This window comes from Asterias rubens, chromosome 8 (genome assembly GCF_902459465.1).
Source record: "Asterias rubens chromosome 8, eAstRub1.3, whole genome shotgun sequence".
NCBI classification, from domain to species: Eukaryota; Metazoa; Echinodermata; class Asteroidea; order Forcipulatida; family Asteriidae; genus Asterias; species Asterias rubens.
This window is the reverse complement of record NC_047069.1, coordinates 8,293,752-8,307,486: the sequence shown is the minus strand read 5'-3', so window position 1 is coordinate 8,307,486 and position 13,735 is coordinate 8,293,752. Positions and strand designations below refer to the sequence as shown.

General features: G+C 39.5%; 1 protein-coding gene across 1 annotated transcript; it reads left to right on the top strand.

Moving 5' to 3' along the window:
- Positions 1-3,696: 3,696 nt before the first annotated feature.
- Positions 3,697-12,786, top strand: LOC117293184. The gene is made up of 5 exons (XM_033775405.1): positions 3,697-5,075; positions 10,032-10,230; positions 10,338-10,555; positions 11,112-11,416; positions 12,059-12,786. Exons 1-5 carry the CDS (start codon positions 4,848-4,850, stop codon positions 12,441-12,443), a joined length of 1,335 nt encoding a protein of 444 aa, XP_033631296.1. The 5' UTR covers positions 3,697-4,847; the 3' UTR covers positions 12,444-12,786.
- Positions 12,787-13,735: the final 949 nt, after the last annotated feature.

The following is a 13,735-nucleotide window of genomic DNA, read 5'->3' as shown; positions in this document are numbered from 1 at the left end:
CTCGCAGATCTAAAAAAAACTGTGTCCCCCCCGCCCCCCCCCCTTAAAATATTGTGCAGAGCAGCAACAAAGAAAAGGAAAGGAAGGTTCTTTATGAGTGAGCAGGAAAAACACCTCTTGTTTTTATTTCTATACCAAAACATTTTTTGTATCCCCGTATAGATACCTTTTTGGAAGTTGTCCCTAACATAGTTCTATATTGACAACTTCAAGTTAAAATTGCTGAAAATAGTTAATTTTGCTGCTAATGTTCTATTTAAGAGTACAATACATCTAAAAGCAAATGTTACACGATTTTCGGGGTGTCATAATTGTATTCATATTATAGCTAGAATAAGTATGCAATCAAACAATCAGATACATAAGTAATTGAATATAATATTATATGTACGTACACGGTTCGGTAGATACTTCATATAAATATAAAAATATATCTGGATGCTTTTTTATACTTTTACTATAACGCAATATCGCAGTCTTTTTGTCCATGAACAAAGTTATATAAAATGTATCCCATTTTTATGCGATCCGTATCATACAAACAATCATCGCTTTTGCCGTGGCTCTGTGATTTTTTTTTGATTTTTTTTAACATACTTTTGCTGAGTATTCCCACGTTTATACACTACCTGTTTTTTGTTCAGACTTAAGTTGTAGTCAAAGTGTGAAGTGATCTGTTGCCATTTACATGGTGATCACTCAAAGTGTAAAAAAAAAAAAAACCATGGCTGGACATTTTTAGAATGACCTTCCCTTCAAAACTTCAATACAAGTGATTTCAAGCGTAACATTACTTTCATTTAGTGGCGCCACACTTATAGCAGTTAATTTATTTATTGTTAAAAACGTCTGGTGATACAGTTACAGAAAAAGGTGCAAAAAGGAAGTAGGCACTTGGGGTTTTATTCAATTCTCTTGGATTGTAAAACTATAACCGTAGTTACAGGCTATATGGAAGTTTCTGTTTTTAAACATGATGTCCTTAACAACTATCTTGGATAGTCCATAAATGAATTTTACGAACTATATTCGTATGGTCTTATAATTCTTAATGTGCTTCATAGTACTACGTCACCTGTCAGTGACACTCTCTGATTCATTATACCTGTAAAGTTATCTCGACAATCGATCTATATTATTACATTGATCACATTGAGAAAACGCAATATCAGCATTTTTGGAATAAAATGCAACCAAGATAAATCATGATCTTGATTTTGGTCAAAAAGTTAAAAAAATGCAATCATTATATTTGTTAAATGATTTCTTTCAACACAACACCCCTCCAGCTATGAAATGGTAAAGCCCTCCGCGGCCGCCCTCGGGTAAACAACTCCTTATAAGGGAATGCTGTGCGCGTCGCGCGTATCGCGTGATGTGGCACAAACTGTTTCAGCTGTTGCTCTCGACCAATAGGAATGAAGAAACTGTGTTATAAGAACAGGTGCAAGGTCGCGTGTCACGCCTATGAGTTAACACTTTTTACCGGTCATAAACAAAGGTTTATACACACCCACGTGACGCGCTCTCCACCATTAGGAATAGCGAAACTGTCTGGAGTATTTATGAATGCCGATTTATTGCATTCACTAGGGAAATATAGAAACAACCAATCCTAGATAATACAGTATCAACGTTTTATAAGTTGAACTTATAATACTCATGAATGTGACTACTGGGTAAACATTCATCATTTTGTTTTGATGAAACCAGTTGAAGTGATGTATATAATTATTCTAGAAAACTATTTCAAAACTATTGTACATGCGCATGAAGGGGGAACTGTCATGATGTATTATTGTTATCACTTGGCGTACATGTACATATTATTGAAACATGTATCATATAATATTGATATTACATTATAAAACTGTTATTTGTTGAAGTTTTACTTTGAGATATTATTGTATCAACGTACGACTTTTTAAAACCATGTACACTGGTAAAAGGACACTATATTATGTGCATTCATACTGACAAACATCAAATAAACTGGTATGAAACGAAGACTTAATTGGTAGCTGTCTGTTTTTAAAAGTGTAATAAAAGTAATAAATTTGGTGAAACCCATGAACGGCAACGATTCAGTGGTAACAACGACACCTTACAAATCCAAATTCTCTAGTGAACAAAAGCATTTCAGTTTGAGCGAATGGTTGGTTCAAAAGCAACTTAAACTGGCCCCCTGTCCTTACCCACAACTGGTTTATGTAACCACACGTGTACGTCGGACGGATTTAACTGCGAATCCCAGACCCAATATGAAGGCCATGTGAATAGATCCGAGGTCAAAGATTTGAACTCGCATCATTTCAAAGGTAATTTGAACGTGGGCTCAACAGCATATCTCTGGTGTAATTCACGAGCCTCCAAGTGTGAAGTCACAGGCTAAAGGCAACCCTTCGCAGCAATAACTTGCAGTGTGTTATTTCAACATATTCGACTTAGAGGGCGCCGTCACAATAGTACGTGCAAAGTTTGGTCTTCTTCTGCGTACGGATGCGTGGTTGGCTACACTGCAGAGGTTCAGTGCTGCATTTCATCAAGTCGTAGTACGTCTTTATTTCCTAACTAAGTTGAGACTGTCGTAGTGATAACTGGAATTGTCATAATTGTTTTTTACTGTCCAACTATGGAGTGTCATGATTGGGCTTGTACAGTTGAGACGGTGTCCCAAGTTGGAAATGTCGTGACTATAATGCTGTGCGAACCATAGTTCGGCCTACTCATCACTTGGGACCGGTTTGGCAGGATAATTCTAGCCCACATACGGCTCACTGTGTACAGTGTACAAACTTCTTCTGAAAGCACCCTCCTTTGAATCATCCTCTTCAGCCCATTTCCTGTTAAGGGGGACAAAATCTCCAGCGGACAGATTTTTCTGGAACACCGGTGCAATTTTCCTTTTTTGTTCAAATCAGTTAGTTTGAATAACCGATCTCACCTGTTCGAAGGCTTTATGAACTGTCATTATAGCCAATCGGCACGCTTATACAGAGAGTGTTCAATTATTTTGTCATACTTTTCACCGAATAATCGACTGAGACAGTCGCTTTAATTGATGAATACCAAAGGGTGCGTTCGTTTAGCTTCCCTGGGTCGACCCCGGTGTGTAGCGTTTTTTTTTCTTCAGGACGAACGTGTGCGGATAATTACCCACGTTCGTCCTGGAAAAAAAACCCGCCACACACCGGGGTCGACCCAGGGAAGCTAAACGAACGCACCCATTGTTAGGGAGATAGTGTCAAATGTCAAACGAGGGCGCTGTTGTGTACGATCTCATGACCCACGATCACCTTTGAAACGATTATGTTCTCACGTTTCAACAACTTTTAAAATGCAAGTTTACACTAAACCATTTCATGGAAGTTTGGTGTTCGCTTTACTTGTCGTTTGTTACTTCTTCATCGAAGAGATTTGTTTCGCTTTTGGCATCGTATCAATTATTAAACAGATCAGGAATTCCGAGGCGGGTACTAGTCCTCACCAAGATGCAATGAAACAAGCATTACAACAATCGGAAGCTGTTACTCTTTGGGGAAACGGCGATGTAACCTCTCTTCATCATAGGAAGGAAACACAACTTACTGAACAAGTGCACTTAGCTGTCGATCTTGATTTGGTTAGGTCTGGATTTACTTTGCGTGTTTGTGTGAATAAAACGTTCCGTCATGACTCGGATGCTGAGGTGTGATTCCAACATCACTCTGTAACCCACTGCGGGTTTGTTGCCGTGACTCATGGAGGCTTTTAAGGCTAAAATACCATGCTTCACTTCAACTGTCGTTCGTGCTCTGTACATCTGTGCTTGCATGATCACACAGGACATCAGAACTATGTGGCCATTAAAGTTCGATCAAATCATAATCAAGCTTATTAACCAAAGCCCCTTCAATTATAGTTGTTTTTTTAAACGATGAGCACAATATTATCAGTCAGTATAGAGAAACCCCACCACCCCAATACTGTTCCCTTTCTCTATAATAAACGCTGTTCCAAGAACAAAGTCTAAACATGTATTGCGTATTGTTAGTCCGCCATTTGCTATAAAAGCAACCGGTGATATAATGTTAGATGATGTCCTTGTAGCTATTGCAGTTATTTTCATGACAAATGACATAGTTTTTATTTTATGTATACCACCACAAAAAAACTTTTCCTGCTTCTCGGGTTTCACAGAAACTCAAAGTGAAAGTGTGCACAGGGTCATCTCATTAAAAACTACGTGGAAAGTGTTTTTGTAGCGGTGGGCTTTTTGTCGTTTGGTTTTCAGCGGGAATTTTTAAAACACCTGACGGCAGTGATCTATTTATAAATCCTCACCATATGACTCAGATGGTAATAGACAGCTGTTCCTAGTAATGCATCATCCGAACTAGAGAGGGGAAAAAAGATTTGTTGAACACTGCCTTGTACTTACACCGCCATGTCAAGTGCAGTGCAATTATGAGCCTGGTTGCCAATCATAATCTCCCAAATCAAAACATACCAGCTGATATCGAGTTGTTGAGGGCATGCCACAGTCGGAAATTACTGACCCCAATGTTGTCTTCGGCTGGTATCAACGCAGGACGGCCCCTCTGCTTTGTCCCGCTAACTTCACTCTACCACTTACAACCAAATAAATTAAACACCGTCATGTAGAGAGATAGACAGAGAGACTATTATGAGCAAGATCAACGTGGTTTCCAGAACATTAAACATTACCCGCTGGTGCTACCATACTGAGTCAACTCGCCAGCACGCTGTTATAAGGTGCCGTTGGAATCTCCCCCAAATGCAAGGAAATTTGAATTCCGCAAATGTCATAAAGCTATAAACATTAGTTGAGCAAACACGCGGAGCCCATGATGGATGTAATATGCTGTATGAGGTGTGCTGGAGCGCTACTTATATTACTCTATGTGCAAGCATCTCTGGTCCATGCTGAACCGAAATCCAAGGCTGAACTAGGTCATAGAAACGCCAAGTTACGGGTCCAGACGTCGGTGATGATGGCCAGCAACAGAAGGAACAATCTACGGCGTAAGACGGGAGCACAAGCATCGCCACCGGTCTCCTCCATGAGCTTAGCGGTAGGTCATATTTCAAAGTTATGTTTGACACACTCGGTGACTGGCACTGTCAGTTCATTACGGGAATTGCAAACGTCTTCCCGTATATAATTATTGGCCCGTAATTGATTCCCGTTGATCGTGCATGTTAATTGGATTTCCCATTATATGTTAAACCATATACTTGCTCTATGGTTAAACATTGTCATTATATAAAACCACAGGCAACCCAAGTTTTGGCCACCATTCAAGTTAATGCATGAACATCAAGTATAGATTTCATCAAACCCACTTTATAACATGTCCCGAAATAATGTGCCGAGTACTCACAGTTCAAGGGTAGACCATAGTACTATAATATGAATGTGCAAGACACTAACAGACCCCTTGCGTCTTCAAGTTCAACACTTTTGGTAAAACATTGTGTTGAGTGACATGTTCGTGAGCAGGCAAAGTCCTTGGGGAGTGTATGTATGTACACGAAGGTCAATGTTGTTTAATTGTTTCAGTGGTTTCGCGTATATCGTTGCGCTGGTTGAACTGTTTGGTAAACCTTAACAACGTTCACAACATTCATGCTCGCTCGTAGGGCCTACTTCTCATCGTTTCAAGTGTAACGACCTTTCCTTGGATCTTTCCACAAAAAGGTGGCTTTTACTCGAAAATCGAAGGAGAGAGCAAACAGTTGTGTCTCCTCCTCAGAGAAATGTAGCAAACTTGAGATAATGAATTTATATGACAGGTTATCTGAAGGGGATTGGGGGGGGGGGGGTAAAGTTCTGAGATGTGCGTGTCAATACTACGTGTACTATCGGAGTGTGCCACCACGAAAATCGACGCTTAGCATGCGAGGAGACTTGCGAGGAGATTTCCTCGTGTGACCTTGGGTCGGGATGCTCACATGTTGTTTGTATGCTCCACACGCAGTTCTGGCTCAGTTGTGCGACTGTCATCTGTCATGCACATGCAGAAATAACATGGCCAGAGTAGTAATTGGCAATCACAATTCACAATATAGGCCACAGAAAACCCACTCAGTAATGGTTATTGCCAATGGGCTAGCGTCTTGAACCATAGTATAATTCCCCTCTGCTTTGTCTGTTTGATTTTATCACCCAACCATTGCGCAACAACTTAATTAAAATCCATTTTTGTGACACGTGCTGATTTACGTGCAGGCAGTCAGCAGGAAGACATAAAGAACAAGTTAGATGTAAAATCGGATAGTCTAATTACACGCATGGGGCTATGTCTCATGTCTCGGTTATTAATAGTGCTTTCCTCGAAATAATGTTGCTCAGAAATGTCGGTGATTCCTTACCCGGTTAGACACTGGACACTATTGGTAATTGTCAAAGATCAATCTTCTTACTTGATGTATCTTAACATTATGCACAAAATAACAAACCTGTGAAAATTTGAACTCAATTGGTCGTCGAAGTTGCGAAATAATAATGGGAGAAAAAGCACCCGTGTCTCATGAAGTTGTGTGCTTTCAGATGCTTGATTTTGGGACCTCACAGTCTCATTCTGAGGTCTCAAAATCAAATATAGTTACTTCTTTCTAGAAAACTACGTTACTTCACAGGGAGTCGGTTCTCACAATGTTTATAATATCAGCAACTCTCCATTGCTTGTTACCAAGTAAGTTTTTATGCTAACAATTAGACATACTTTGAGTAATTACCGATAGTGTCCACTGCTCTTTAACCATGAGCACACACTAACTGAAACACACCATAAGTATTTGTAATCGCTGTAAAAAAATTGTTTCAAATCGATAATCCTTATTAACTTTCTTTTAAAAATAGAGTATATTATTTCACACTTAAATCACTTACAATGGGATTTAACCTTGAACTCAAAGAGGAAATAACAAATCAATGTCTCTTCAATTAAACATTGAGACTGTTTGCATTAATCATCACTGAGAATGAGGATGGCACGTTTCTCATAGAGGAAGTCTCTGTCATCCCGTTTATCTGTTCGTTGGCTGCTGATATATGTAAGATGGAAACATGGACGATTATATTCATGTCAAAATCAATGACTCTAGGCATTTTAAAGCAGTCAATAATAATTTTTCACGGTTCGTTTTGAGCGATCCTATTGGAGGTCACAAGACCTTTTCTGAAATGTCTTGTGACAATCTTCTGTCTTGCTGTCAACACTGTCTTACTAAATGTAGTTTTACTGATTTTCCGATTTTTGCACGAGTTGTGGTATTTTACACCTTTTTAAAGACACTGGACACTATTGGTATTTGTCAAAGACCAGTCTTCTCACTTGTATCTGATCAGCAGAGTGTGGGTTCGAATCCCCAGCCGTGACACCTGTGTCCTTAAGCAAGACACATTACCATTGCTTCGTCCTTCGGATGGGACGTAAAGCCGTTGGTCCCATGTGTTGTTTAAACGCATGTAAAAGAACCCAGTGCACTTGTCGAAAAGAGAAGGGGTTCGCCCCGGTGTTCCTGGCTGGATTGGCAGCATATTGCGCCACAGCACCTTGTAAACCATTACATTGTGCTTAAGGATTAGGTCTTATATTATCTCAAAAATCGCCCCCACTCCTTGCAGTAGTAATACCTGGCGCTTTGTATCCTTTGGCAAAAGGCGCGTTATGAATACGGTTATTATTATTATTATCTCAACATATGCATGCAAATGAAATAACGTACCTGTAAAAATTTGAGCTCAAAATTGGTCGTCGAAGTTGCGAGAGAATAATGGAAAAAAAAACCGAAAAAACATTGCCACACGAAGTTGTGTGCTTTAAGATGCCCGATTTCGAGACCCAAAAATCGAATTCCGAGGTCTCGAAATAAAATTAAAATACTTTAGTGAGAAATTACTTTTTTCTTCTCAAACAGTACGTCACTTCAGAGGGAGCCGTTGCTCACAATATTTTATACTATCAACAGCTCACCAATTACTCGTTACCAAGTAAGGTTTTGAATAGGAACAGTGTTTAGTACCTTTAATGTGGGATTAGAAACTTGAATTTCTTTGCCCATTTTCAACAGGACTCTACCTATTTGAAAATGTGTGCATTACAAAACTGAATTTGACATTGGGCCCCATATGTGTGTGTTGGTTGTGGCTTTAGTCAAAGAGTACACTGGCCTGAAATATGTGAATGCTTCAGCATGCCTTCACGGCACAGACATACAATTCATTACAATAGTAAAGTTGCCAGACACGGATTTGAAAAGCAATACAACTAGCAATATTTCATTCTTGTTTGCTCATAATCAGCACATAAGCACCTGTTGCACGTAAATATTGTAACTAAATGTAATGTTGTAAAACTTAATTTGTTCAAGATTTAGAGGTGCAAGCTAAACAAACTGTCATTGTTATAACAATAGTCATCAATTGACCTTGTAAAAGCTGACAACTATTTATTTGTGTCGATTGTTTTTTAAATAGATTTCCGCAATTAGAGAGCACGGGTCATTCAGTTGTTGTTTTAATTAATTTCTTACATTTGTCTAAACATTGTTGGGGTCAACCCATTGTTTTGTGCCATTTAGTACAAGGAGACATTTTTTAATTGTTATTTCAACGCGAATGACGTGTTTCCGGTGTGGGTTTTGCTACAGGAAGTTCAATTTCTGTATAGTATCAATTGCGTTATCATTTCACTCTAGGTCGAGTTCAATGCTGGCATTGTTTATACACAAAGGAACTTCCTTGTTTTCTCATCCTTTTACTACACGAACCATGACAATGACTTATCGCAAACGGGCGAAGAGGGCAGGGTTAAAGTTGCATTTTGAATTTAACTATATTTATAGACCTTTTCGAGAAAAAAAACACGGTGTGCAAAAGTTTCCGATAGAGCCGCAGTGCATGCTGGTCTAGCTAGCGATCACAAGCGATTTGATAGCTAGCTAGACCAGCATGCACTACGGCTCTATGTGAAAATTGTGCGCGCTGTGTATTTGCGAAAAGGTCTATATGCCTTTACTGCAGAAATGAATGAAATGTCATAGTGGGAGCTGGTAGCGAGGGGGAGGGGGGGGGGGGGGGGGGCGGGGGTATTGATATATCACTTGGAATGGGGTCATGTGTCAAATATTGGGGCCACAAATACCAATGCCCCATGGTAAGTGGCACATTTTCACCGGCCGCCCATTAGCATTTCTAGCATTTTAAAGATTTTCAAATACAACAAAAAAGAAGAAGCAAGAAATAAGTGGGGATTGCCGGCGCCAAGATATCCTCTCACGCCCCAAGAGTAACTCTTAAAAGGATTAACTTGAAGAGAATTATTGTAAATAAGTGAAAGTTTGGAATGCGAAATTACATTTCGACTGCTTTGCCCTACTTTCCCAACCCCGTTAAAAGGGCATTGACACTAAGCATAGAGCAAGCACTAAGTAATATTTACATCTAGGGTTCGAGTATTCGATAAGGCACATATCCTCTTCAGAACTACTATCTACTGGGTCACGAAAATTGAAGTCTACAAAATATCAAGAAAATGTGTACATAATGGAGTGGAACTTTCACCTATTTACACATAAATGGTAGACTTATATGCCTGTTAGAATAGTAACTGACTTCCCCGGGGCGAGCGAGAATAAGGAATGTGAGAATACAAGAATGTTGAGTCTCTTTGCGGTCAAAAAGCCATAAGGCAAAAATGAAAAGCTCCTGTACAGAAGGCATTATATTAGGGTAAATGAAGGAAGTTAGGAACTAAACAAAAAATCTGTCTTTGGAATGTGTTGCTGAAATTTACAATGGGGTGGGGTGGGGGGGGGGGGGTGCCGGAGAACCTTAAACTGAATACCCAAACTGAATTTAAACTGTGTTCTCACCTAAAAGCTGATCTAAATTGAGGTTACAGGGCAGGGATTTGCGAAGCTCTTTGAGGCCTAGTTCTTATCCCAATTTGTGGGGTAAAAATTGTCTGGAACTGCTTGGTTGGTTTCGCGGAGATTGACATTTTGCTTTCTTTCATTTTTAGGACTATAAGATGGAGATCACCCGGAAAATGACACAAGTTCGGACGCCACTTGAATTTCTTCGGGTGTTTTTCCCAGCGGACACGGTCAAGAATCGCTGGACGAACATGGTCAACGAGTCCGTGCAGAATGCCTGGCGAGCCGGCCGGACCGAAACAGATGCAGAACGGCCAAACTTTACGGCTGCAACAGCCAACCAACGTAGGTTACCTCTGAGTTTGAATAAATGTAATTTTAGTCAGGCTCCATGTGAAATAATTCGCCAATAATATGTTGTTGTGACATTGTTTTTTGTCTCACATGTACAGTGCTAGAAGAGGTGCAGAGCCATGGTAAGAACATCAGCTGTGGCGAGCCTAAACTCGTCCTGATTGACATGTACGAGGAGTTGAACCTCACACGAGGTAGCCTTGTGTACCTCTACCCAGAGTGCACCATGGTGAGGCGATGTGAAGGTAGCGGATGTTGCAGTGGAGGTGCTCCTTGCGTCGGGAAAGCCAACACAAGAGAGAACATCTCCAGACCCGTGAGTATTTGTGACGTCATCTATGAACACCTTATGGTAGCGATAATTCTCATATTTTTGTGTACACCAACCTGATTCGGATAACTCATTAAAATACGTGTTTTGACAACATAATTGTTTGTTTACTTATTAGTGTTGTTTACTAGTGTGATTTACAGAACAGAGGGAAACAAAGTAGATAAATGTTATATCCTGAGCATTAGGCCATACGGTGTGAATGAAAAGGTACCTTGAAAAACTAATTTGCTGCGTCAAATTACAGTTTAAATAACTACTCAAAGTTTCGACCAATACCCTCTGGTGGTCTTCAGGAGAAAATATATCTAAATTTTTAGTTGATTTATTTATTAAGTCTGCACTGTAAAATGTCTTCAGTAGTCTCTTCTGTATTAATTTGAAACCATGAAATCACCGGAATTTGTTTGAACCCAAATCTGAAAATTTGCCCATGCCGGCATGGCACGTTTTTCTGATTTTTGACTAAAAACGCAATTTCACATAACTCTTTATTATATCTCAATTTTTGGTTGATTGGTTTAATAATTTTTGTTTTTAGTTTATGGTTGTGAGGGTCATCCCAGACGAAACAATTAAAGGGGAATCTAACTACATAAGACACTCCCTGTACGCTGACACAGAGTGCGTCTGCAAAGAGCGCCCTCTGACGCCCCGATGCCCGGTCCAGGAATGCTCGGACACCATGCGGTTCGACGAGGTGCTGTGCCGATGTGTCTGCACCAAACGCTGCCCAAAGCCCTACCAGCAGAACGAAGAAACATGTGATTGTCACTGTGCTGATAAAGATGGCGGATGTAATAAGATAAAGAGAGCACGTAGGCGGCTTTTGGCTGCTGAGTGTAGGTGAGTCTATATCAGGCATTAATATTAGGAGTAATCATTTTAGTAAGTATGGGACCAATCCTCCCACACCCTTCGTAATAAGACAATCTATTTCTACCTCCTTGATCAGGCTCAATGTACAAGAACTACAAATTTTTATTTTGAAAACAATCGTTGCCTAAAACGGAAACATCCCCGGATAGACTTTGCATCCTTGAGATTCAAGTTCAACTTGTCCTTCCTCATACCCTTGGCTTGTCCACCGGATTTCAGATCAACCTCTGCTTGTTTGTGTTTGTTTCCTATTAACGTTCATGTTAAAAAGGTAAAAATCTGTGGCATTGGATTCTTGTAATTCGTTGTTACCAAAACTTGTTGACTTTTTGTATTTCTATCACAACTTTATTTCAATGGTATTATAATTTATATAATGTTCAATTTGTTTTTGCAAGTTGACCCGTATTTAGGTATAAGTCGTATTAGTTATTGAATTGTCTACTTGTAAGCAAACGTTTACTATTTTTGCAAGTTTAATGAAAGTTAAACTTTGATGTTCTCTCTTTGATAATGCTCAAGCAATTTCAGTTTCTCGGTTTAGAATTACTTAAAATTCGAAATGAATGTAACTTTGGTTTTTTGTGTTATGTTTTGTTTTTCATACAGATGTGTGATGGACCAGCTCTGTCTCCAACCAGCCTGCAAAAAGGGTTATTCCTTCAACACGTTTACTTGTAAATGTTCACAGACGGACGCGAGCAAGCGAAGAGAGGCCAATCGGAACAACAGAAACGGCAGGACCGACAACCAGCCGTATCCTCCCCGTAGCGGGCGCACTGACGTGAACCCATCGCAGTCATACGGCTCAGAGTCGGAGCCCCAGCCAGTCGACCCATATTCATCACACAGTGAGGGTCAGGTTACAAGGATGATAGAGGATGAGCTGTTGGTTACTTGGGAATCTGAAGACGTGACACCGGATTCGTGCCATGGACCGGCATGTATCGAACCACTCGAAGCAGAAATAGGCAGCGGTGCTAATGGGAATTAAACGTTTCTTTATCTTAACCGCCCGGATTCGTTAAGCTAACCTGTTGGTCTGGTAAACCATGTGTATATGAAAACTTTGATGTTGTCTTGTACTTAAACCGTTTATTATAACTTAAACTGTTGGTTAACTTGAAACATTTTGTGTGGTAAACCGCAGTGCTGTTCTGGTTAACCGCTGTGCTAGAACTGATAACTATACTGAAGTGAAACATTGTTATAAATACACTCTTTACTTTGAGGTTCATAAGCTATCATTGAAATCGTGAGATTGTTTGGGTTTGGTTTGGTTTGGTTTGGTTTGACTTACCTTATCTACACTTCAGCCGTCGATTTCACAAAACTCTTCCTAACTTAAGACTAATCTTAGGACTTAGGACGAGTCTCAACCCTGCACTGTAGCATGCAGACCCTCAGATTAATCATAAGTTAGGACGAGTTACCCGTCCTAACTTGAGATAAGACGAGTCCTAACTCTTTGTGAAATCGACCCCAGGTATGGTGGTATTTTGCGGGATTAATTGCTAAAACTGAATTTGTTTTAGGCCTTCTGTGAAAAAAACACCATTGGCCGTGACTTGTTTGAGATGCTAATAATCACTCTCCGAAACTTTTCCAAAATCTATATATCAAACTAACTAATACACTGACGTGAAGAACAAAACAAACTCACATAGGACTCTCATTATCTTATATGTAAAACCACAAAGCTCCAGTTAAATAAGTAGCATACTGTTTTTTGTTTTACAGCCATTCTCTACAAGAAAGATAAACCCACTGATTTCTATACTGAAAGTGATAATTCATTAATGTTGTATTTTACCCCGGCAATGTAAAAAGCCTGTCGCTATATTACCTGGGAGTTTCATTTGACTCCAACTTGCTCAATAAACTATTGGTATTTCTTCGATTCAAGTGTATATAAAATATATTTAAGAGATAATATTTCTATAAACAGGTTTTGAATGGTAACAGTGGAGCCCGAATCCAAAGTAAAATTAAGTTGAAAACTGTTTGATAATCACACAAAAATTGATTCTGAAATAAAGATTAAAAATTGTTATTAATTTAAATTTAGACTCAATATGTCTTTGTGAAATCCCAAATTTTGTAAAATTCCCAACAGTGACATCTTCGTTTCCTATGAAATTTCTATTTCGATAAACAAACCGCACTGCTGGTTGGCATGGAGGGCCGACTGTGAGCAACAATCTTTAACATTTATACGTCCAATCTTGCTACACGTGTTTTGTCCAAATTCAACACCAATTGCACTATACCGGTACGTAGCACGTG